Here is a 26,744-nt window from a genome sequence, read left to right as displayed (position 1 = left end):
GCTTTCCATCCAGGCATAATTTGGAGCAAACAGCATAGTAAGGTGCTCTGAGTGTGCGTGTGTTGTGTGTGAAGCAGGTTGCAGCAGGCCAAACTGCTTTCGGTTCAATTACTTGCAGCACCTCTTCTTTCACTCTTTTCTTCTGACCTTGATTTCTTCAGCCTTCTCATTTGCATTCGTGCCTGTTCCCTGATCTTAGTGTTTCCATGCACAGGTTGGACTTGCTCTATGTTGTCCATGACTCCTACCTTTGAGTTCTCTTTCAGTTATCCGTAGAAAATAAATCTTACTACTGTTTCAGTTGCTTAGCTGGCTTTTCATTCTCTGTCTGCTTGGGCCTTCTGCTTAACTTTTCCATTTCCATTGCTTTCAGTCGCATGATTTCAGCTCTGCACTCTTTCTCTGCTTTCTGTTGTGCTCTTTCAGCAGCTCCCAGCAACTCCTTAATGTGCCTTTCCTGTTTTTACCTTTTTTTCTAGAGATGCCAGATACTGCTTAGTTTTAGGCAGTCCTGCGAGAAGCCAGGGAGTTGGACTTGATGATCCCTATGGATTTCTTCCAACTTAATATATTCTGTGATTCTATGATTCTTTTGGCTTCTATGAGAGGCAGATAGATATAACTAAATTGGGTCAGTGTCCCAGGAAGGCTAGTGACTTTGTGCTATTAAAACTTGCTTCCTGTGAGCAGTGAGAAGTGGGTTTTTTTACTATAAAGAAATCAGTTTTTCTCATGAATCTTGTAAATGGATCCTAAAGTTTAATCTATCTAAATCACATTTCCTACTAGAAAAATAAGCTGTCATTGGAAAACTTTGCATATTATAGCTTAGACATATGGTCTTATTTTGAGTGCCAGTGCTGATGAAAGAAATCTGTTCCTTTCAAGGATTGCTTTGCTATGCTGAGAGATTTAAAACTGACGCTTCTGTACAACACCACAAACTACCTTTGAGACCAGCCCTTTTGGAGATGGAGATCCAGACTAGTCCCTCTCGCAACCAGCCATGCTGGTTTGGAAGATTGCCAGTCCCACTTCATGCAGCAAGCGGTGGTATGTTCGGCAGAACAGTCAGGAGTACCGGTGAAATAACAAAAGATATTTAGGTTGCCATCAAGGTCCGGGTGCCCAGTCATCAGGAGTGACTGTCAAAAGCTGAAGGCTCCTATACCTTCATGTGAAATGGTCTGAATAGTGTCCGGCAGTATTACTACTGTATAGGTAGTCAAGGTACAGACAACTGCTGTGAATGTGGTCCATTTTTTCATTTAAAGTTTCTACCATAAGCCGTCTAAAACCTCAAAAAGGCAGTTGGGATGACTGAAGCAAAAGAGCAAGTTTCTGTGCTCTTTGAAGTGTTTTGCTGTTTGAGTTGAGAAAATCAGTATGTGTATCTCGTTTAATTTTTTGAGTCTTTTTATTGTGATTCTTTCATCTTTTAGCGAAAAAGCTTGACACATGGAAAAGGAAAATTTTGCCTTGATGTCAAAATGTGCCTGTGCTGTTTTTTTTTTTGTTTCTGTTTCTCTTCTTATCTCCCTATTTCTTGCCCTTGAAGACAGTGCAGAAACTTAACATACTCATATAGCAGTTCCCATAATAATGTGAGACAAATACATTTGAAGATTATCTAGTGCCTGACTGGAAATAAGATACACTCTCAAATTTGTGTAGAAATAGTAAAACTATTATGATGAAATCCCTAGTAACGGCTTCAGCTACGTTGCGTGCACTAGGCAGACTAGAAAGACAGTGTACTTCTGTACTATGCTTTCCTGTTCTCCATCACCTGGTCTTCCAACCATCGGGTACCTTGCGAGCATTAAACTTCATTTAGTAAGAATGGCAAAGAAGGGGCTACAGTTTTCATGTCAAACCACCAAACCCCAAATAGTTCTGCATAACAATGTCCAGAAAGGTAACATGCCCCAAAGGAAGCTTTCTCTTGGGTGTTCAGGGTGGTTAAGGCTAGAAGTGATGTTTGCTCAAGTCATATGGATCCACTGTATCATGTGTTTCAGCTAAGACTTTGGTGGAGAGGATTGTTTTTTTTTATATAGCCCTCATTATTTGTGGGCCTTTTTGCATGTTTCTGTCTTCTGTAATGAGTAATGAGAATATGCCACTTGAACTTTAGGAATTAATAAAATAAGTTTAGAATGCTAATTTGTAATGTGGAGGTTAAGAAATAGAACACAGGTGTCTTTCTATGTTGCTTTCGTTACTGGATTTTTTTTCAGTTTTGCTTGAAAGGGACTTCATTTTGGTGTTACTGGTCTGGTTCACATTACTGTAGATTGTTGAAATGTTGAAAAATGGACAGACTTTTTTTGTAGTTAACTGGTTATGAAACTGATGAAAATTATTGATTTTTCATCTTTCTTATCCTGACTAGATCTCTCACTGTTGCCTAAAATATGTTGCAAATAGATATCTTAATCTTAAGGATATCTTAAGCTTAAGGACCCCATGTAAGACTGAAAACCCTGTTAGGAGTATTTCCTTAGGTCTGTCAGTCTTACACTTTGCCTTCATTGTATTTTTTTTTTTTTGGAAATGCCTTAACTATTAGCCTGAAAATGTTCCATTTTGCCCATTTATCTCAAGGCTACGTCCTCCTCTGTATTACCAGTTGCTCCATATTATCTTGTGTGGATGCTATGTTTATAGGTCTGCTAGCTCAGCATGCCCAGAACAAGCTTACATCAAGTGCAGTGGTTAATGCCTGCTCCAGATTATTCAGGTTTAAACAAGATATTTGTTCTCATTTTGTACAAATGATGGATCTGGCATGATAGTTTCCTTTAGGAAAAGTGGCAGTTACGTACCTAGAAAAAGCTTCTAATGGGGCTGCATAATTAGATACTAGGAGATGTGGAAGTTCGGAATGGAGGGACAACACTTCCTTCAGGTTCAATCAAATATGCTTTTGTTTGATGTTTAATGCCAGGATATGTTTTTCAATGTCAGCATAGGAAATAGTTTTCTTAATATAGTGGGTTGGTTTTGGTTTTTTTTTTTTTTTTGTTTGCATGTTGTTTTAGACTTGAGTTTCTGTGAGTGGCACAGATTGATAGATCCTTGGTTTGCTTCAAAAATGGTGGCAATTTGAAAAGAATCGGGTCTACTGGGAGGGGTTTCTTGGCATTTTTTCACCTTCATGAATTTTCTTTCAGGTAGAACTGTTGTGTGCCTGATAGCAAATTCAGATGGGTTTATATTGGCTGGTTTCCTTAACTACCATTCAGATTTTATTTCCATAACGTTCACTTCTCTTTAATCTAGTATTTGCTTTGATGAGTCTAGCTCTTTTGGAAAGCAGTCAAATAAAAAGAAAAGTGATATACTCTGTTTTATCATGGTTTTTCCATGATTTATTAAGTCTGAGCTTTTCTATGCAGATTCGTAGCAGATACAATTGATATACAGGTTGTATTTTGGCAAAAGCAGAGCTGTGTGAATTCATTTGGTATAGCAGTTTTAAATGGAAATATTCTGTCATCAGTAGAAATCTTCCTTTGATCAACTAACTTTTTCCATACTCCGGAAGGCTGTTGACCAACTTTGCTTTCTCTCTGTAACTGGTTAAATGATAGTTTTAGGTAACAAAATCAGAAATTACACTAAGGTTCTGGGCTCACTGTATCTTATTTTTCTTGTTGAATTTATGTTTTAAGAGTTTGCCTTCTTAGTCAATCTGGTCCTTGACATTTTTCCTCACATATTAACTAAAGGGATAGAACGAAACAAAATCAGTATTTAGTCTCTGTAGCAAAGTTAGGATAAGCTTATAATTTTCAGGAAGAAATATAAATATTAACTGACAAAGTTATGTGCCCTCTTTTATCCCTTAGCTGCTACTTCAGATACTGTGATAATTTTTGCCTGTGGTTCTAGTAATGAGAGTGGCTGCTGAAGGCTACTCTGATTGTTTAAGAATTCAAAATGGAGAAACAGACCCTGTCATGAAACAGGTCCTTCATTGCTACATACTTAGCAAATCTGACAGACAATGTATGTAAGGAAAACTGTAGATTATGTGTACGTTCTTTCATTAGAAAGAAGAATTTCTTGGTTTGAAACAGGGTTATTTCATCTGTGAATGCTTTGATTTATGCATGGTCAGAATCCTGTGAGGCCCTTGGTGATCCATCTTTTCAGAGGTGTTAGGGATGGGTCCATTATGCAAATAATTTCTTTTTCTTAATATTTGAGTTCTTTACTGCAATAGCCATCTGCTTTTATACTTACATTATATTCCACTTAGTAAAGTAAAAAGAGTGGTAGAATAGCCCCCAAAATTTCATAAAGCTCTCAAGGATTCAGTATTTGGCACAGGTTTATAGCAAAGTTTAGGTTCCTTTTTTTTTTTTTTTTTTTTTTTGCATTAAACATGATAAAAACATTCACAATTAATATCCGTATAGATTTCTTTCCTACATTCTTGAATAGCCATCTGACGTAGTCTGGAAAATAAGAGTTGAGGCCATGGAAATTAAATGACAATTTAGGTAATAAAAGTCTGTCTAGCATAGTTTATCAAATAGTAAATTATAATGACCTAGTAATATAATCTTTCACCATATTTTTTATTAGTTCTATATTAAGCCAATTAAGATGTCTAACATTTCTACTTGCTAGTTATGAAAGCAGTGCAATTTCTTGTTTGCAGTTATTGGTTATGTGATACTACCTTTAAGAAGAGAGAAATTAATGGCTGCATAACACTCGTCCAAAATATAGCTGGTTAGGTTGTAAGCCCAGAGTTTGTGTAGGTTGCAAGGCCTGGCTGGTTGCTTGGACAAGTGTGTTAGTACAGTGGTTCACTACTACAATTCCATACTGTAGAATTAATCTCTTATATTCTTTCCAAGATTATTCAGTGTGTCATATGCTTGTCTCTCATTTCTGCATGTCTTGATTACAGCAAATTTTGTTTCTTTCTTCACAGTTACAATACAAAGCTCTTTTCAGCTCAGGGGTCCTGAGAAAGAAGGAGGAAAAAATTGCTTTTCAGAGTGGCAGCGTCAATAAAGTCTGGCGATACTGAGTGGGGAAGCAAAAGATTAGTGATTACAGTTTCAAGGAAAGGTCTGCAACATTGCATATGCACTTTTGGTTTTTTTTTTTTTGGAGTAGAAACAAATGTTCTTGATAGCCCTGTCCATTTCGCAATACTGACAAATAAATACACATTGTCAGTAAGGGAAGTATGTCTCTCTCTTCTCTCTAGATGGTTCTTTTAGAGATTAGGGTACTTTGGTTACTTAAGAGCTATTCCCTCTTGTTCCTAGTCTGCAAGGCTGCACAGCTTGCTTACAATTTTTTTTGCATTTTTAGGGTAACCTATGTTGTGCTGATGCTTACATCAGAAATCAATTGTACATACATTTTTTTAGTTTTTGGGTTTGATGTTAGCTATCCACATGCATGTCACTGGAGCCAGCCATTTCTGCTAATGAGTTGCGTAGCCTGGATATGTCCAGGAGACACTTTTCACACGAGGGAAGTTCCAGCAAGAAAACATCAGTGTTGCACCCAGTTCAGTCCAATGCAATACTGATATTAGTAAAATAAGTCATCTGGGTTATACAGAAAACAGATTTTACCTTAAGAGGCTGGGTACTAGTTTGATGAGACTTTTATAGAAATCTTGGTTCCAAAATATATATTTGGATAATAAAAGTAAAATGTGCATTGGCGCTACACAGCATTTTTATTGCAAGAATAAATCAGTTTAAAGAAAAGCTGTCAACTTTACTTAGCTATACGTAGGAATTTGGAGTTGGATATATTAGGTTCTTAGCTGAGTCTTGGATTTGTTGTTGACTAGAAATAATGTAGGCTGGGATTCAGTTTAAAGATCAAGACATCTAAACTTTGGTATATGAATAGGAACTTAGATACTTAGTCACACTGCAGATCGTACAGCCACTGTAGATGCTGTAAAGTGTCTGAGAAATCTTCATGGAGCTGGCACACATGACACAGGACCTGTGTTTCTGGAGCGGTGGCTGGAAGCCAGACAGGATACCCTTGTGGTATCTCAAATGTTTTAGGGCACTAACCCCTAGATGCCTATGTTGAAAGTGAGCTAAATCAGCGTAGTTAGGCTCAACTGATTTTTATTGCCTCAATTTCCTTTGACCCTAATGGAAGGGAGATTAGGTACCTTGGATTCTTCTGTAGGCACCTCAATTTAGGTGTCTGAATCCAGAGCTGAACCTTACCCTTAATATTAGTAGCAGCAGTTACATGGACTGAAATGGTTAGAACTGTTGGCTTGTTCTTGTAACACCTGAAAATTTATGTCTATAACCATGGCAGTTAACCAGTTATAACCAGTTGAGTCATCTGGATTGTATGATGCATTGTACCTGCTTGACTAGTGCTTTTTGTTACAGCTAAACATGAACCTTAAGGTTCATGAAAAAAGCTCAAGGGATCCCTGAAAGCTGAAGAGAACACAGAAATTTAGGGGACTGTCTGCAAAAGCTCCATTTTGAGGTGATGGCAACAAAAGCAGTCATAGCCCCTGGAGGCTGAAGAATACTGGATAGAAAGAGGTAGGGTTTTTTGTATACAAAATGCCAGTGAGGACATTACCAGAACATGCAGGTCTTCTGTTACCTTCTGTTGTCTTCCATTCTGTCTTCTATTTTCTTGAAAAGATTAAAGAAAAGCTCTAAAATCCCTGCTTTTTCAAGCTAAAAAAAGGAGCTCAGTCTAAATAGGAAGGAAGTTGAGGTTACTTGACTGTGACCTTTCCCTTTGGAAGAAGCCTTGTCAAATAGTTGACTCATCTCTCTCTAACCAAAATAATCTGAGACTACATCTCAGATAATACATCTATAATAGTATGTATTCAGCCAGAAGATGTGAAATCTTGGTCACTGATAAAGTTTTAAGTACTTCAATGGGTTTTTTTTGTTTTCTCTCATTGTGTAGGATTTCTGGCTTTGTTTTTATAGACTTCTCTGATCAGTACAGTCAACGGAGCAGTAAATGTAATTGAAGTGCAAATATATCTGTGTAGACCCCTAAATTTAGACAGAAAACTCAAAATGACTTCCACCACAAAATGGAAATGTCAATAGTTACATCTTACTACGGCCAGAATTGTGTCTTCTGATAATGTTGGGGTGGAACTACCTCCTAAAACAAACCACTTGTGGAAGAAGAAGGAAGAAGAAGAGGGCTGCTTAGATTAAATGACCCATTACGAAGTCTGGTATTTCTTTGCTTACTGGTTTGTAATGTAATCTTAAAACATTCTAAACTCTTGAGCAGTTAAACAACTTAATACGTGATGCGCTTGTATTGAAGAGTAAAATGTGTAATCATCTCGCATTTTCTGTCTGAGAAGAGAAAGACCAGTTACTTTCTTTTCAATTCAGCTCATTAGGAAGCAGGTAAAAAGAGTGAAAATGGGAAATATCGCACAAAAAGGCTGTGTTAGTTCTTAATTTGTTGTCGTTTATGCTTCTTACCATTTGTGTTGTCCTGCCTGATTCAGCTGCCTTCTACACCACCTCTGCACTTCCCAGTTCATCCCCGTCCCATTTGTGGAACTGGAAGAAGAGGAGTTCTGCTTGCCTAGCCTATCTGCTTAGGCACTGGGGAGTTACCTATGACAATGGAAAATATCTGTCTCATGCCTTTAGTCTGAAATAGTTGTTTACATTATTTTATAGTCCAAAAGAGAGAAAGGGTACCTCCTAGAGGCCCAATCAGTCTTTCTCCATAGTCTGTGGAGGGTGCCCAGAGGGCTAATTTCGAGCAGACACATAAGTTTTAGACACATTGAAGCAGTACACCACCCATGAGTAGTCTGACAAGCTATGTCACTAGTACCAGCACATTTCAGTGCTCTCGGCTCTCAGGTCAAATCTTTGCAGTTCACCAGGCTGGCCAGTCTCCCTGTCACCACCTTGGTGCAACTGGGGGAATCTGCCCAAGCTGATGATGCTGGTACTGCTGTGGGTGTGGAAAGCACTATTCCAATTGCCCACCAAACAAACCTCAAGTCTGCACCTTCTTTGCAGTAGTTCTGCAGAAACGTGCCTTCTACCATTTCTTTCTGCCCTCTTCCTTTTATGTTGCATTTGTTAGGCTGTTTCTTCAGGTTTAATTTATCTCATTGTAGTAATAGGAGGGAAAGACTGTAGTATTGAGATTGGCCCCTGCCTTTCTCTAAGTGACTGTGTTACCATATTTAAAATAATTAATTTTTAAATATAAAAATTATTTCTCATGCTGGTGAAGAGAAACTTGTTGCTAAATCCTATCAGAAGCACAGAATACAGTTAGTTGGTAATCTGTTTAGCCTCTGAGAGGCAACAATAAAATCTGTTAAGCATATCAGGTTTATCAAATCCCTTTAGGATTTCAGGGCTTACTAACCTGCATTTGGATAATTAGCTATTTTAGACATGAAATTTTAGCAGTCACTGAAATTCCTCTTCTACCTACATGAAAGCTTGACTTACTCTCAAATAAGACCTGATTTTGCAATTGTAAATATTGCATATTGGCGACTGCATACTTGGAGATTGTACCTTATTTGCAAAATTAGTACTGTTAAAGAGCTTTTATTTGGCATCTCATTTGGAATCATTCTGGTTAGCAACATATTTCACATGTCAGCTGCTATTATGCCCATCTAAATTCCCTTCATAAATAGAGAGTCCATGTTAGTTATTCCACTGAGAGCATCATAGGCATGCTTGATTGGAGTTAAACCAGTCCTGACTCATAGCACTTACTGTACAAGTGAATTAATTTGTTAGGTAGAATTTCAGATATGGTCTAGTAAAACTAAGTGACATCTTTATTTTTAAAAAATCACTATCATGCATTAAATCTGTAATTCCTGTGGTTATAAATTATATATCAAAACATACAACTGCACATTAATACATGCTGCACATAGAAGACAGACAATATTGGCAAAGGCAGTAATTAACAATATTAATTTTGTTACCATGATTCATCCAGGGGATTAGAGCTCTAAAGTGGCCTGTAACCAGTGCTTTTAATCTATAGTATAGGTGAACCGTGTTGAAAATTGACATCTCTCATAAGAACGTGTGCAACAAGTCTGAAAGTGATGTTGCAAACTGCTGTTGTCTCTTTCCAGAATGGTTCCCATAACCAGAGCTTTCCTATGTAGGCATTTTTGAGGGTCAGTACATCCCAAGGGAGTTTTAAACTAATAAAAATGGCTCAGAAATAGCCAGGGACAAAAAAGAAAACCCCAACAACCACCAAACAAACAAAAAACAAAACAACAAACAAACAAAAAAAACCCAAAGCAAACCAAACAAAAATGAAAAACAGACCAACAAACCCCTGAATATTTGTTCAGCTTCTTTGGCTCTACAGCTTAGGCTGTGTTTCATGCTGGTGTTTGGCCTTGTCTGCCAGCAGCAACCAAGAGGGCTGAGGCAGGTCTCTCTGCACTGGTGGTGTTGGTGCTAGGGGCTTGAGTCAGAGGAGGTGGCGATCACACCCAACATTTGTTAGTAAGCCTCTTATAAATTTAGCTGTTATTACTAAGAATCAAGCTGTTACTATTAATAGCAGTATTGGCCTACAGAGCCGGCTCACAGTTTGCTACATGTGCGTTGTAGCTCCCAGGTGGGAGCAGCAGTGGGGAACGCAGCCCCCGTCTTTGGTGAGAAGCAGAGGCTTGTACTGATGCACCTTCGAGCTGGGTGTTCAGAAAGTCCCTCAGGGCCCCTTGTTTCATCAGGTACTTCTCCGCAGTGCTTGTCTGCACGCAGCAGCCACCACCTTTCTGGATGTAGTCTTGAGTTGTGCAGCCTGAGGGGAGCGTGTGCTGGGGGCCTTGTGCAGAGCCTGTGACTCTGGGTGTGATGAGTTTCTCGGTTCTCATGGAGTCAGCAGCGTGACCAGTCTCTGGAGCTTTGCCGATCTTGGGAGACTTCACACGCTGCCTCTTGGTGGGTGCAGTGTTGCCTCCTGTGTTTTGGAAACTATTTCTCCACCCACAGACATGGGGACCTATGGAGCACATTCACACCACCTCATGCCTGCTAAACTGAAGGACTGTTATTCTCACATGAAAAGTGATAGATAGGATAGGCACCTCTGCAGATCTCACTCTAACACAACTGTCCCAGAACATCTTAATTATTTCAGCTGCAGGTGTTGTAAGAATGCTGTACAGGTCTGTGAGTTTGGGAGGTGGGGTGCTGGGGGTTACTGTCCCCTTATGTGTTACACTTTGTAAAAGATTTTATCACTTTAAAATTACATTAAATCTGCTTTTAAGGCAAGCAGTGCTGATTGAAAGCATACAAATCCAGCCCTAGCAATTTTTTGGTTGCTTTGAGTTTGAAAATTTCCTGTAATAATATGAAGGATTTGGAGTAAGATGGTTTTTAATGGAACTTGTGGATTGAGGAGTCAAAAGGATGATGGGGCTTGAGGTAGCAGCCCACATATAGGCAGCTAGTGCCTGTTGAGGTACAGAAGAGTATTGTGCCTGGCTTTCATCTGTTGTTGTGTCCCCTATGCAATTGATTTATAGTTGATATCATTGCCATAATGAGCTATGCTATGTTGATTTCTCCAATACCTTCGAGCCTCCCAGGTGACAGTAGGTGCTTATGTGTGCAAATCTGGGCTATAGTCAATATGGCCATTGGAGACTAGCGAGCAGTTTGGATTAGTGACTGCAAGATATCTATTCTAGGGTGAGCTGGATCCTTTTTTTTAATCAGTATTATGTATCCTGTAATTTTAGTGGGAGGGTAAGTACCTAGATTGCATTGTACCTAAATATAGTGTCTAACTAGACTCAATCCCATCCTACGTTATACCACAGCATGCAATATATTTTTATGTATTATTATCTTGGTGACTTGTTTTACTGCTCAGCTTGTTATTGTCTGCTGTTTGTGTAATACAGCCATCACAAACTTAAGGTGAGGAGAGATTATGCAATGCAAAAAGATTTTACTGTCTGTATGTAAAATAAATCAAACATATACAAAACGTTTCTTAAAATAGGTTTGCTTGCTTGCTTTCAGATAATTGTTTACAGTAGGTTAAAGGAAGATTGCTGAAATAAGAACGCTATGATGTGTCATTTCTAATGTGCTGGTCTGAATCACGCTTGTATGCAATCACCATATCAGCTCACTGCAAGGCTGCCAAGCTGCCCACACGTTCCCAGGATGAATTTGCCAAGAGAAGTCTGATCTCCTTCTGGCCATCTGCATTTGTTTTGAGTCATAAGTCCCTGGGTGTGTTTATTAGCTACTGTATTTATTCGTGCTTTATTTGTTGGAAGCTGGTTTTGACTTTTGTTTCAGTTTCCCGTGTTGACTTGACTTTTTAAGTTTGCTTTTGAAAACCCTGTGGACTTAGAATTGGGCTGTGAATGTACTTCAGGTCTCTTGGCTCTCTTAAAAACCGTAAAATACTGTGTGTGCAGCACGCTGCAGCAGATCTATCATGACTCTAGAAAAACACTTTGAAATTATAAACGTCAAATGTCAGAATATAGTTCTTCAACCTAAATACTCGTTAAAAGGCTGTGTTTAAAAAATGTGCACAAAACAAAACCTGTGCCCTTTGGCATTTTATAGGTGACATTAGGACAGTTCCTCCTTTTTTTGGATGGTCAGCGCTGTGCTGAGTAGCTGGAGTGTATTTTTTTTTTAATTTACCTTCAGCATATCACGCGGTCTCTCACAAGTCCTGATGCATGCCTGTGCACAGGGCTTATCAAAAAGTGCTTTATCTAAACTGGCTTCTGCTGTTCACGCTTCACCAGTCCTCCTTTTCTGGCTTTCTCCTTCCTTGTCCCAGCCAGGGTTAGTTGCCTGCATGTGGCTGGCTTTTCAAACTCCAGTGCAGGCACTTAGCAGCAGGATTCACTGCTATTTTAGGGGATCTCTGCTAGAAGCCAGGGTGCCAGTATGCTAGGTTCTGTATAAACGCAACAAAACCACAGTTCCTCTGCCAAAGAAGGAAGTTAATGGGTCATTAGTCACTGGTTTGTATACAGATTTTTAAAACTTAATCCAAAATGCATAATCCAGAGCTAACCAGTGTGTCCAATTAAATGCCCGACTAGGGATCTGAGCGTAGTTTTGGGGGAAAATAGCTGCACTTTTCTGAAAGATGGCAGTTCTGTCTCACCAGTGACTTTTCTACTTCCAGTCTAAACATACCTTAGATAATATTTGCATTACAAATGGTTACATGTCTTCTTTGTTTCTGAAAATTCATTGACCTTTTTGCTTTGTGAGTTGCCAGAGGGTTGCAGCAGAAAGTTTGTATTTTCATGTTCAGTTTTTGTCTGTTAGCTCAATGCTACGCATCTTCCAACTATTGTAACTTTCTGGTGGTGATAGTATCCTTTCCTATTACCAGCTTGTAATTGTATTTGTCATCTTTGTCCCTTGCCTTCATCAGTACCATTTAAAAGGATTATTTTTGTTCTCTAAAATTTTAATAATCCTGATTTTTTTTCTTTACTCAAAATTGGATTCTGCTCTTCAAGGCCTTCTTTTGCATATCTTTTTTAAAAACAAATAGTTCCTGAGAAGAATCATAGATCTCTAAGTTACTGTAAATTGACATTTTGCAGGGCCATTTTTTCATCAGGTCTGAAAGAAGACCCTGGATGACAGAAAACTCTGTGCAAATTAGCAGCGTCAAAAAGATTCCTCCCTCTCCTTACCTACAGGGGTACTTTGTGTGACCAGTCTGGCCTAAAGCGCTGTTTGCGGAAGATTTATTGATCCAGATAGTTACATTAGTTGCTCATGCTTGTAATATTTTTTGACAGTCGTGGCAAGAACAGGGAGAGAAACTAGCAGTAACATCTTTAGCTATTCGTAGTGATCCAATCCCAATGCCTTGCCATAAGCCACATTTGTTTTTAACACAATGAGTTTATTACGCAGTGTGCGCTCAGATTAGTTATTCTAACTATTTCCTGGGCTATTGTGCCTTGAAATGAGTGTTGTATGTGGAGTATTTGAAATATTTATCTGGTTTCTCTGAAGTCATGTTCGGATAAGCAAAATGCAAAATGGAGGGGAAATGCTTGTAAAAGTTTATTTTTTGCTTGTTTGTAAGGCCATTTTAAAAAAACACATTATATAAAATGACTCAAAGGGATATGCAGATGACTAAACTCTTAAATGTACCATAAACCACTTACAAATCGATGTGTGCCATATTTTTGTGGAGATTTTATAAAAATTTCTTTGAATGTGTAAAATTTTGCAGGGTTATGTTTTGTTGGTGTTTTGTTTGTTTGTTTGTTTTAATATTATGATATTAAAGGGGCTTATGGTATTTTAAGTGCCTGAAAGTGTTTTCATGTAGCTCATACATAGCAGGACTATATGTATGTTTTGCTGCTTCCTCAGCCTAAGAAGTTTTCCTTAAAATAAAGTGAAAGAAAGTTGTTTTATTAATTTTGACTTGTATTACTCCTTAACAGTACTAGAGTAGTACGAGAAGCCTAAATTACTGAAGGCAAAAGCTTGACCAGCAAAAGATTTGCTTGCAAACAACCAAAAATCATGTTTTCCTAAGGACTGTGTCTGGTTCTGCAGTTGAATTTCTCCTGGAGACAATCTTTGCGTCAAGTTGTGTGAGCAGTATGGGATGGTGTGTGACTGTCAATTAATAGCGATGCCAGTGATTTCTCATCTGGGACATCTTGGGGAGTAAACTCTTCTCTAGTAACTGGATAATGTTTTTGGTCTTTCAGTCAAATGTATTAATCTCATTTGCATTCCCCCCCCCCCCCCCCCCCCGTTTTTTAAGAATATGGACCTGCAGCGTTCTGTAAGTCCATTTTTTCAAAGAATTGATTCAGATATCGAGCAAACTTGTATTTCAGGCAGCCATGGGATTTTCTCAGAGCTTTGCCTGGCAGAGCGCTACCTGGCCCCTTCTACTCTGCTCAGGGTTCCCAACTGCTGCGGAGGGAGGCTGCGAGAGGTGGCGCAGAGCCAGCTATCCTACTTCCAGCCACAGCTGCAGATGTTGTGCATATCTGAGTCCCTCAGATTAGGGTGGTTCTTTAAAGATATCGTTGAAATTGGTTCACTGCACTTTCATGATTTAGATATACAAAGTGAGTTTTTTAATTGATAGGTTTTTTTAACTTTTTAATCGGCACTTAGACAATTATGAACGTACTTGTCTGTTGTCCCCCAAATACTGTGATTTGTCTCTAGTAGTTAGATCATCAATCCAGAGGTTTCTTTCTTGTAGAATAGATAGTGCTTCCAGATATACTTCCTTGCTATGCCTTTTTATCTTCCTCTTCATTTCTTCCTTGCCCCTCCAAATATACGTGTGGGTACTTGAGTTTGGATGTTGGTGTTGCTGGTTGTCTCCTGAGTCCCAGGGATGACGTGAAGCCTTACAGCCCTTGATCTTCTCCTACTAGAGGCTGAGGAAAGAGTCAGTGAGTCTGAGAACCCTGGATATGAACATCGTTTCCTCTTCTAAGCCAGCATCCTTCTGCATGCTATCAAGCTAATAGCTTTGTTGTGTACCTGCAGCGAGGCTGACAAAAGGAAATAAGCTTTTTCTAAATGAGTAGGGGTTTCTAAAAATGAAAATTTTTACCTATTAGAGCAAAAGAGGGCTAGGTCTTGAAAGAAATTCGAGGAGGATCCCTGCAACGAATATTGTTTCGAGATGGTTCTGGCTACCCTTTAGTGAAGCTGAATCTCATTAGCACATAGGCTGCATGGACACATTACTTTGGTGCACTCTCTTTTTCTTGAGAAGTTTATATAAACGTAGCAATTAGATGAGCTTCAGATATGCTATCTAAACAAGAAGTATGCCAATGCAATCTAATTTGGATTAAGAGATAAAACTTGTCTCTTTACTGGCTGTGAACAGAGACTGAGATGGCTCAAAGTATTTTGAATGTGGTCCCTGTCTTCTCAAGCATGGCTTCGAATTCAGTCGAAAGCCACGGCAAAAAGCTCATCTGATAGCTAGATAAATGTCCACATCTTTTATTATAGTTGGGGTGCACTTTAGATGATGGAAGTCTGTCCCATCTAGGTGTGCACAAATGCAGCTCTCAGGAAGAGAAAGGAGTGTGTAAACCAAGCTGGACCTAGAGCCCTCTCTGGTGGATGGCTGGGAAACAACACTTCAAACAGGAAAAAATAAGAATTCTGATGTAGAAAAGAAAATCTGAGAAGCTAGTGCAAGAAATTTAGGCATAAACCACAAAACTTATGTAGTCAGGCTCTTCCTATTATAAGCAGATGAAATAGCATACATTTATTGCATAAAATGGCCTTCCTTTATGAAATCATCAGACGATATGTTTTAATGATAATTCTTTTCTTTTGGGCATACATGGTATCTGAGGGGAAAAAAGGAACTAACATTCCATCTTAGCAATTTGAAAAATTCATAATATCTGTGCCAAAGAAGAGTATGCAAGTAAAGAATTTTAAAGGCATATATATTACCACAGGAGGCATAGATGGGTGCAGTATTTTTGTAGTAATGCCCAAAAGAAATTAACACTTACTGTAGGAGCTGTAGCAATATGTAAAAAATATGCTATTCTAAGGCAAAGTTCTTTTTAAAAAAGGCACTTGGCAAGGTATATCAACTTTTCATGTGTCTGGTTTAAAATAAAATATATTTTCCAGTAAGAGGGCAGACTGTATCATACTAATTAAAGTCCATATCTTATTCCTAAAGTGAAGGCAAACACAGACTTTTTGAACTTTTTCTTTCAGAAAATTTGACTAATAGAAACAGGGGAAAGGAGAGATGCAGAGAATAATTGGATTGCCTCTTTATTGCCGGCTCTGAGAGATCCACTAAAACTATGCAGCTCCCTAAAGTCCAGCCATTTTGAACGGATGCTGAAGTGTGTGCGCATGTGAGCCACATGCACAGCTTTTATGTGGTTTTTTTAAGCCCAACAAAATCTACTGGAGATAAGAGGGATTGACTTTAAATAAACTTGTGAGGAGCATTGACTCTCCCTTCTTCCATGGTCTTTCAAAATGTTATAGCAGCTGATGACACTCATGACGTATCTGGCTGCAGAAAAGTCATGTAGAGACAAGAAAAAACAGGGTATGTGTATATTGTTGGAAACCTTTGAAATCTTGAATGCATGGAAAACTATAACAAAACAGTGACATTTATTAAACTTGGTTTCCCTCCATTTCTCTGTATGTGTGTGAGGAATGTGTTCTGGAGATGTTTGATGTTCTGTAAATTGTTTGTTATGAAATTTTTCTCTTCCTTTATTTTGGGTCACTATTTCACTTAAGGGTATCAACTTGATCAATGGCATTTGAGTGCAGCCAGTGTGTTGGGGTTGCCTTAGGAGTTTTTCTTCTACTTTTTTCAAGCAACAATGACATAACCACTTGAAAATTATTTTGATTAAAAAATGGTGTAAGAAGTGTACAGTAGTAAGAGACAGGAAGATTTTATAGTATATTTTTTTCTGTAAGAATAAGTCCCATAAGGTAAGTATTTCTGAAAAAAAAAAAAAAAAAAAGCCTGTCCATGTAATCAAACTAACCAGAATGAATTTATCATGTCGTGTCACTCACTAGGTGTTGTGTGAAAGGCAGTAATAGCATTGTGTAAAGGACTCTGAATTTGCTGTCTTGAAAAGGCAGGAATACTGCACATGTGCACTGAAGGATGTCTTTTTTTATGTGTGTTCTTCCTTTACCTGTTTTTTCATGTCATTTGTTGACCCAGCTAATTCTAATGGTAGCATGAACAAAGACATTTTAAAAGTATATTTATAGAGGTAGTTCTGAAAGTATCTTAGTAGTATTTTCCACAGGAGAGTAAATGCAGAAACATTATGTTGCCATTTTTTCCTCTTTCATATCTCCTGAGATGTTTTCTCAAATATTTTTTTTTCTGCACGTGACAAAGTACTTTGTATGTAGTTGTACGATAGGTGTAGAATATTAGGCAACTGCCTAATGGCTTGTTTATATAAGTGTATACACGTGTATCTTTTAGTAGAGTAACAGATGCTATCTAACCTCTAGTGTATGAACTTTTGAATACGTTTAAGCCACATGATATAGAATATATACGTGATAAAGAATATGGACATTTTTGGTGTTAACCTAAGAGAGACCTCAAAGGCATTTGCAGATCTGCCAGTACTGATTCTAGAGTAGAAGCAGCGCAGGCGTGATGTTAAAGGAGAGTTGTAACATGTGGCTCCACAGACTAACCGGTGGCTATAGTGTGAAAGAAATACATAGATTTCATAGGTTATATATGGAAGACACTAGTCTGATGCTTTTTTATCCCCTAAAATGATCAAAGGTCTGATCTCGTCCATCAGTCCTGACTGGCTGTAGTTACCACAGCAAAGTCAAGTCAGAGTGCTTGATAATAGTGTGCTAAACCCATGGTCACGTTTCTGCTGTAGAGGCATATTCTTTCTTACAACAGCTTGGGTTATTTCTGAAGATGTTTTAGACAGACCTCATTAAAAAGCAGCTATTTGGCAGTCTCTGCCAATACACAAGCTAGATTTGAGTGTTAAACATTCTGTGACTATCCACATTACATACTAAATACTTTTACATGTCTTTTCTGGATCCAATAAGGAAATCCAGTAAGTCTGTGCAGATTTTTCTTACTGTAACTGAATGTGAATTTGAAAAACAAAATAAACGTGAATCTGACTTTAGCGTTGAAGTCGCTATGGCCGTGTTTCTACTGACAGACTTCAGTAGGTGCTGGACCAGGCTCTTTGACTATAAAATGATAGGAATGACTTTATTGTGCCACAGAGTTCTTTTAAAAATTCACATGAACATCTGAGATAACCAAGATCTTGAAACAGTTCCAGATATTAAAAGCATAACATTTACACTGAAAATGAACATTATCCATGCTTTGTGTTTATAAGATAGCCAAACAAATGAGTGTTTGAGAATATACTACTGCTCTGTTCTTCAGCTGTAACTTAATAATCTTGCAGGTAATAGTCGTGCAGTGTTGGAAGACCTTAACTCATTCTGTGCTGGGTTGGAGTTATTGTACTGGAGAGGCCTGTTCTCTTGTGACTCAATAAAAACTTTTTCAAAATCATTAAATAATTGTTAATTCTGTGGAATATTAAATAGTTTTTCTGATGCTGACTTTACCTGTGCTATATTTTGCTGCAGAATTTTCTTAAAAGGTATATCTCTCGTATAAATGTATACACATTTTTTTTATTTTGCTTTTTTCAGGGCATGGCTTTTACCTTGGAGGAGAGGCAACAGTTGAATATTCATGGATTATTGCCACCTTGCTTTCGTGGTCAAGATGCCCAAGTTTATAGTATTCTTAAGAATTTTGAAAGGCTGACATCTGACTTAGACAGGTAAAGCATGGCTATGCAACTTTATCCTAGTTATCAAACCATGAGTCCCTTATTTATTTTGTAATGGTAGTACAGAGGAAATTTTTGAAAATTGAAATTTTGTTCTTCTCTATTGTGGGTTGTCCTGTTATCTGTGTGTAATACTTGGCTTTTAGGTACCTGTCTGTAGGTAGCAAGGCTTTTTTATAATTTAAAGTTGCCACAACCTTTGTTTTTTATAGAGGCAGAATAGGATGAGCCCAGCCTCCTTTGTAAGTGAAGAGCTCATGATTGTGGTATCTTTTCTAGGGCAACTGTACTCCAGTGCTCTCAGGGAGGGCATTATCAGTTATCAGAGAGTAGTAGCTTCCCAGGCCAGAATGTTTTAGTCTGAGTCCCTGAGTGTAGCGAAGTGTAGCATTTCATGGACTCCTGCTTCAACCACTGACCTCACCATAGGAGAAAACTTTCTTTTTCCTCCTGTCCCCAACTCCTCTTTAACTCTGCCTTGAAGTAGTCCTTGTTGTTTCGTATGTTTCAGACATACTTAAGAATTTAAGGCTGTTTCAATTGTTGTTTCTACTTGAATTTCTGGAATTTATATTCACCTGTAGCTTAAAAGCAGGAAGAAAAAGTCTTTTTACCCCATGGTTGTATGTGTCCCTTAACTAGCAAAGAAATTTTCATAGAATCATAGAATCATTAAGGTTGGAAAAGACCTCTAGGATCTAGTTGACAGTCCAACTGTCAACCCAACACCACCATGCCTCCTAAACCATGGCCTGAAGTGCCACGTCTACATGTCTTTTAAATACCTCCAGAGATGGTGACTCCACCATCTCTCTGGGCAGCCTGTTCCAGTGCCTGACCACTCTTTCAGTAAAGAAATTTTTCCTACTACCTAATCTAAACCTCCCCTGATGCAGCTTGAAGCCATTTCATCTCATCCTATTGCTAGTAACTTGGGAGAAGAGACCAGCACCCACCTTGCTACAACCTCCTCTCAGGGAGTTGTAGAGAGTGATAAGGTCTCCCCTCAGCGTTCTCTTCTCCAGACTAAACAACCCCAGTTCCCTCAACTTCTCCTCAGAAGACACCTGCTCTCCAGACCCTTCATCAGCTTTGCTGCCCTTCTCTGGACACGCTCCAGCACCTCAATGTCCTTCTTGTAGTGAGGGGCCCAAAACTGCACACAGTACTCGAGATGCGGCCTCACCAGTGCCGAGTACAGGGGCGCGATCACCTCCCTGCTCCTGCTGGCCACACTAATTCTGATATAAGCCAGGATGCCATTGGCCTTCTTGGGCACAAGGGCCCACTGCTGGCTCATGTTCAGGTGGCTGTCAACCAACACCCCCAGGTCCTTTTCCACCGGCCAGCTTTCCAGCCACTCTTCCCCCAAGCCTGTAGCATTGCATTGGGTTGCTCCTACTTCAGGTCATAGGACAAAAGCACTTGTGTTTCTCAAAACATCACAGGTTGAAAGTTACAGGTCTAGCTATGTGAAATCCAAGAGGAAGGTAGCAGTATTTCCAAATTCTAGTTCTTTATTTTTTAGCAAAAAATTGTGGATATTTAAATAGCTCTTTGCCAAATGAAATATTTCCACAGGAAAGGAAAAAAAGAAGTAAATAATCTGTCAGTTTTAAATGACAGTGTTAAAAGTTTGAATGCTGTGCCATTTGAACCACAATAAAACACCGTATACTGAAGTTTTGATCACAATGGGAATCGTCAAATAAAATAATTTTCTCCAAGTATTGTGGGAATACTTTGCAGAAAACTTGCTTTATCATGTTAAAAGAAAGAGAAGAAAAATCTGTCTGTCTTGGGGGTGAGGGAGGAAAGGAACTTTTTTTTTTTCTAAAGTACACTTAATCCACATATGATAGACACAAATAATACACAAGTAAAAATAAATATAAATATGTTTACAAAGAAATGTAAATAAAAGGTTTTCCAGAAGCCATTTGCTGCAGATAATTTATTCCAAATCTGTCCCAGTTAAGCTTAATGCTGGTATATATTTAATTAAACAAAAACTTGATATCATCATTTCCCACCTATAAGTCGTCTTTTGCATTTTCGTTTTCCAAATAAATAATTAAGGAAGACATTTCTTTCCTGCCTCTGTGACTATACATTCTTAAAACAAGAGTGCAAACGTTACAATATTGCATCCATGTGTCTTGAGCACTAAACTGTAGCTTGCCTTTCTATGCCATTTTGTAGTATGCCTTTTTTAGTATAGGGTTATATAATAATGTGCAGCTCTGAAATACAAATTTATTGTTGTTAATAGGGTTTTAGTGATGTACTTCAGCTGATAAAATTAGTAAGTCTTTGGTTCATAGAAATAACTTGAAACTATTAAAAGTTAGGCTTTTTTCTCACTAATGTGATCACTAGTCAGAATACTTCAATTAAGAATTTACTAATTAACATAGAGAAAATTTAGAAGTTGTGTTTATTTCCCACTCCGTGACGTGTGACAGAGGTATTTTCTCAACCACGATTTTTGGTCCAGGTATTTCTATCTTCTCCTTTCCTTTATAGTCTGAATAAACAGTGTGGCTCCATTTATAACGCTGCCTAAGCTGGGCTGGAGTCTTCATCCTTGGAGATATTAAAAATCTGACTGAACATGGTCCTGGGCAACCTGCTCTAGTTGACTCTGCTTTGAGCAGGGGATCGGATGAGGCAATCTCCAGAGGTCCCTTCCAGCCTCAGCTAGTCTACGATTTCATAGTGCAGGTCCATAGCAGTTAAGAAATATGCTTTCAGGGATAATCTTTGATCGATGCAAATTTGTGTAAATTACATCAGCTTGGCCCTTAAGTACTTAAAATTATATAAATCCACAAGTCCTCCCCAAATGTAATTGTTTCTTTAAGAAATCATATTTTTTTTCTGTGTGATCACCCAGCAGGCCTAAACTGACTATTCATGTCATGCTATGCTTTGATAAAAAACCTATTCTCCTCTCATATTGGTGGGGCATTACAGTGTCTTGGTGTTTTCTCCAGCTTTTAGCAAAATTTGTGTGTTACTTGTGTAGGTTTACATTTAAGACCACTGACTGGAAGACTTGGTAGCATTTACATGCAGAAGATGCTTCCTTTGAAGACTATCAACAGTGACATCTTGGGCTCCTTTGCAGAGAGAAAACACCTGTGTCACTGAGTGTGCAAAAACTTGTGCATGCAAAATGTGATTTGCAGCTGTGTTTATAAGTCAAGTGTCTGACAATTTTATTGGAGTATGTCAACAGAGATCCTGCTCTGAGAACATGTGCATTACATGTGTGTGAGCTCAGTGCTTCTAGGCAATATGCAAACTGTGGTCTCCTGTATTTATACTTGTATCGAAGCATTTTAAAGGGAAGAGTGGTTGTGATCCTGCTGCAGTTACTCCCTGAATACCTTCACTGATGGAAAATGCCAGAAGACATCGACTAGTTTAACTGGAACTTGAACAAAAATCTCAAGTGCTCCCTGTATAGGCAGGTGCTCAAGGACAACTTTGAGTAAAAGCATGCAGCTATTGCCTTCTACTGGATGTTAAATGGACTAATTCTAGGAAAAAAAACCCATTTCTTCCAGTATGCATCTGGCATAGTCTTTGCTCCCATAGGAGCAGTGATTGAAAAGAGGTGAAGAGAACCTGCTCTTTTCGTCCTAGAGCTTGGATTTGATAGTGGGTGTATACCTGTGCATTTTATGTCCAAATACAAAAGATTAAGTACAAGCACTTGAATATTGCAGAGGTGGAAGCTGTTAAGTATATTAAAAAGAAGCATATTGTCTGATGAAACATTAATGATGTGTATGACTGCATATTACACTGGCAGCATTGTAGCTTGCCCTGGTTTTGGTTGGAAGGAGGGTATGTGTAAATTCATAAAGTTAAGCTGATCATACCGTGGCGTGACATGTCTGAAACTCCTTTGCTGACTTGCAGCATGGAGTTGCTGTGCTCTGAAATACCAAGAGTTCATACACTAAATGAATGTGAAACAGCAGCAAATACATTGCCTGGTATGCTTGGCAAAAAGGAAGCCAATAACAGGAAATAATTCTATTCCTCTGACTTAATTTGGAAAAGCTGCGATGGATTCTGCAAGCAATTTAATCTTTTTTTTTTTTCCTCCCCTGTATGTTCTTAATTGTCCTTCTTGCTCTGTATTGACACTGAAATTGTTGCCCCTGACACAGCCACATCTACTGTCTGGGTTTTACTTCAGAGGGTCACACTGGTAAAATGTTATACAGGTTGTGTGAACATTAGGAGAGGTGCCATCAAATCACTTTTCCTGAGAATGCTGTGTTATTTTGTTTTTTTCTTTAAGTTCTCTGTCTTTAATAGCATTTCTGTATATATACTGATGATGCAAAGTAATGGAGCTCTGTATCTTATACAGGTTAAAAATAATAGTGTTTCCTGCCACTTTCTTTTATTTGCTCTCATGTTTTGCAAGATAAGAACAAACAGACTTTGGGTTTGGGGTTTTTTTTACTATTCCATTGTGCTTTGTAAAATGCATGCCAGTGATAGTAGTGCCAGTGATCCTAAGAAATCATCAGTAAATTTCTGGTAGTTATATCCATTTCCTTTTGGGTTTTGGATGATATTTGTTTTATACCCTTTTGTTGCTACTGTATTTAATTCCCTTCGCAAGAGCAGACTAGCATGAAAAGTTCTTAGGTGAACCTCTGTTGAGGTAAAGTCAAGGGGGAAAAGTGACGTACTGAAATTTGAATGCTTGGCATTCCACCTCTGTCTTACTTGCCAGGCCTTGGTTTTCATACTCTGAAACTCTTCCCTGAAAATTTCATTCAAGACTCCTTGTCTGAGAACAGATAATATTTTTCTCCCTTTTTATAGGACAAATGATTGTTCTCAGCGTTTTATTGCTTGTTTTCACTATGTTTTCAATTAAATGTGGGCTTCAGTAAAAGATTCCACTAAAAACTGCATCTTAAATACATCTTTTTTCAAAACACAATGCTGAAAACCACTTCATGCTTTTAGCTGTGTAGATTGCTTGGATGTCACTAAAAGATGCATACTTGTTGTCTAATGCATTATAACCAACACCACATTGAGGATGAAGCATTTTTGTTTTTCCCGTTAAGAAAGAATTTTTGAGAAAGTTGATACCCCTAAGCACGTTTCTGTGCTGAGAAAGAAGGAATATTTTATACCTGCCACTGAAAAGTAGCCTTCTGATCAAAATTGCACTTCTGCAGAAATATTTTTCACTTTATAATAATATTTCTTATGCTGATTTGGATATGGCCAAGTACGTAATATTTGGAAACAGAAGTAGCATGCAGTTATTGTCTTGGCAATTTCTTTTGCATATCCTGAATATAAAAGTGGCATGATAAATGCAAATGATAATATAAAACCCCAGTTTAATGCTATGGGACAGTAAAACCAAAATGGACAATTTTAGAAAATAGTTTTTTGACTTGAAGCCCTTGAGGAAACCTTTTGCTAAACTTTCAGTTTCTTTCGTAAAAGATTTCTTTGCTCCATTTAAAATCCAGTCTTGATCCGAGTAATGAGGAAGAATGACGAAAAGGTATTTTAAAGTCTTAAGTAGCCACATCTCATTTTAAATGAAAGTGATAAAAAGGAAGAAAATATACTGGCAACTGCTTTGAAACTTAACGATGTGGCTTGCATGAATGCTTGCAGTCTCTGGTATAGAGCAGGCCAGAGTATGCATGATATTCTCTAACATCACTTTCAAGATCCTCTGGAAACAAAACTAATATCTTCTAATGTATTGAGAACTATATGTGAATAAGGTTGTATTTCAAGGTAAATGTTGGGATAATCATCCCCAGGAGAAAGGTTTTAATAAAGCAAATTCTCCAAGAATTGAACGACATAGAAAGATATGCTATATCGTAATGAAGTACTGGGAAAATTAAAGATTAGTAAGGAAATGTAATAAAATGAAAGAGAATCGGTATATATGTATATTTGTAGCTGAGAACTACAAGTGCAGGTTATAATGTAACCTTGAAGAACATTCAAAGCTAATGTGTATGATGGAAGGTGGTTCAGGACTCCTCATGGTGATGGTATTTAGAGTACATCTTCAACTCTTTGGTTTCTAGATCTTTTTCTGTTAAGGGTCTAAAGTACCTTTTGTGCCACAAGGGGAGGGACACAGTTTTGCCTTACTTCTGTCCCTTCATTACACTCACCAGGTGCCAAACCTGCTACACTAGCTTATAGTGCTTGTTAGAGGTTTATATATAGCGGATCGTGAAAGAAATGCTTCCCTGATATACAGGAATAGACAAGCCAACCTTGAAAAAACAAATGCAGATTAACTAAGCTGTTCTTTGTTAGATACTTCCCTGACTATATTTGTGTCTTCCTAAAGTATGAATCAGGTTTTATTGGTGCATGTGATGCATGAGTATGCTTAAGGAAAGTTCATGTGAATTAATATTTAAACACAAACCTCCAGGCTTTTGGAATCAATGTGTTGTATACATTTCCTCAACACTTGTGTAATAAAATGATGGGCATGTTAAACTTTTTTGAGTGTAAGTAATTAGTTGTTCATTGTAAATTAAAGAAAAATCCTACATAAATTGTATACATAAATTAAAGTTTTTATGTAAGCCTATTGGTATAGAAGACTACTTAATTTTTAAGTAATACTTAACCTTACTAAAGATAGTGAATAGAGAGGTGGGGTTTAGGATCATCAAATTCTTAAATATTAAGTGTTCATAAAGTGACCAGAGTCATACCTGTGTGAACTAGTATAACATGTAGTCGCTCATAGGCTCATATCATCTGTCATTCTCAGCATTGAAATTTGGCTTCCTGGTTGGGATCTTGGAGCAGTAGTGTATTTATTCAGTATTAGAGTGGTGGTAGTCAAAAGTAGATCAAGATAAGCATGAACTTTTCTTCACTCTCATTTCTCTGATATTTTTTTCTCATTGGTTTTCCTTTTAGATAAATATAAAACTTCTTCAAATGCAATCAAAAATTAATTTCCATTAGGAGATAAAACATTGCAGATTTCATTACAAACATAGACTTCAGGGACAAAAGGCCAGGTGTATGCTTTGTTTTTGAATGCTTTGTCCTGCAGTATTCAGGTGCAGTATTTATTTGAAGTATTAGTCTGGATTTAAGAGAAATTTCTATCAAGGCAAGAGCAGAAAAAGCTAACTTTTTAGTTTCACATTTTTGGGCAAGAGAGTAAGTTTATTTAAGTTGTGTTTAATGGTGGTCTCCTTTCAAGGGATACAACTGATACGTACAGATTAGGTTCTGACATACCAAATACTCAATTGCAGCACAGTGTTTTATACCTGAGAGGGATTAGCTTCCTGAGTATGCAGAGTTTGTCAACTTTGTGATGGTTTCAGCTTCTCTCTGTCGCAACCAGTTCGTTATCCGTTGTGTCTGAACCATTTGTGCTATTAAGAGAAGGAGGTATTTAAGTATTCTCAACAAGAAAGAGGCTCTTATAGAACAAACGTAGCTTTAATTAATTATCTAAACAACTTTTTATTTTTAAATTTACGTTATATGTTCACTTGACATCTGTCTAATTATATGTAATTCTCCACAGATATATTCTACTAATGGGTCTTCAGGATCGAAATGAAAAGCTTTTCTATAAAGTGCTGACTTCTGACATTGAAAGGTTCATGCCTATTGTTTATACTCCCACTGTGGGACTGGCTTGCCAACAATATGGCTTAGCATTTCGGAGGCCAAGGTATGTAAGTTTATACTTCAAATAAAAGTAATTTTATCTTATTTTCCTCTTGGCAGATTTCTGCAGGGGTTTTGTAACATAGCTGAATGTAAGCCAAAACTGCAATAATTGAGGTAATTCAAACTACACTTTTGGTCTACGTTAAACAATAATTTGTACTGAATTAAGAGGGCAAGTGGCTGTTTTAGTTGTATTAAAACATGGGTACATTTTAAATCTCATTAACTGACTTTTGGAATCTTAGCTGCATGTTACAAGACCAGAGGAGAATGGATCCTTAGTCTTAGATTTGTCTTACCAACCTGAAGAGCATGTACTTTTACCTATATAAATATTTTTATTACAGATATTTTATATATATATATATAAAAATAATATGTATACAAACTAAGGATGCTTTATGTATGTACTACAGACATCTTAAAGATAATCAATAATCATCAAAGTGCCTGTCTCAATAATTGCCTGCTTAATAATTTCTTGTTTCATAGGTCGGTTACTGGAGTGCTTTTATTCTGTGTATAGTATCTGTATTTATAGAGTGATGAGGAAGTGGTATGAAAGAAGGATAGCTGCTTCTGTTTCCCTGTGCCCCTT

General features: G+C 37.8%; 1 protein-coding gene across 1 annotated transcript in view; it reads left to right on the top strand.

The window, feature by feature from the left end:
* The window catches only part of ME1 (malic enzyme 1), a 184,057-nt gene that overhangs the window by 29,402 nt on the left and 127,911 nt on the right, over positions 1-26,744 (top strand). The window contains exons 2-3 of the mRNA XM_075087175.1: positions 18,270-18,403; positions 25,998-26,147. Coding sequence (XP_074943276.1) covers positions 18,270-18,403; positions 25,998-26,147 — 284 coding nt within the window. The remainder of the gene's footprint in view (positions 1-18,269; positions 18,404-25,997; positions 26,148-26,744) is intronic.

This window comes from Phalacrocorax aristotelis, chromosome 3 (genome assembly GCF_949628215.1).
Source record: "Phalacrocorax aristotelis chromosome 3, bGulAri2.1, whole genome shotgun sequence".
NCBI lineage: Eukaryota > Metazoa > Chordata > Aves > Suliformes > Phalacrocoracidae > Phalacrocorax > Phalacrocorax aristotelis.
Note: the sequence above shows the minus strand (reverse complement) of the source record. Positions and strands in the feature narration are given on the sequence as shown.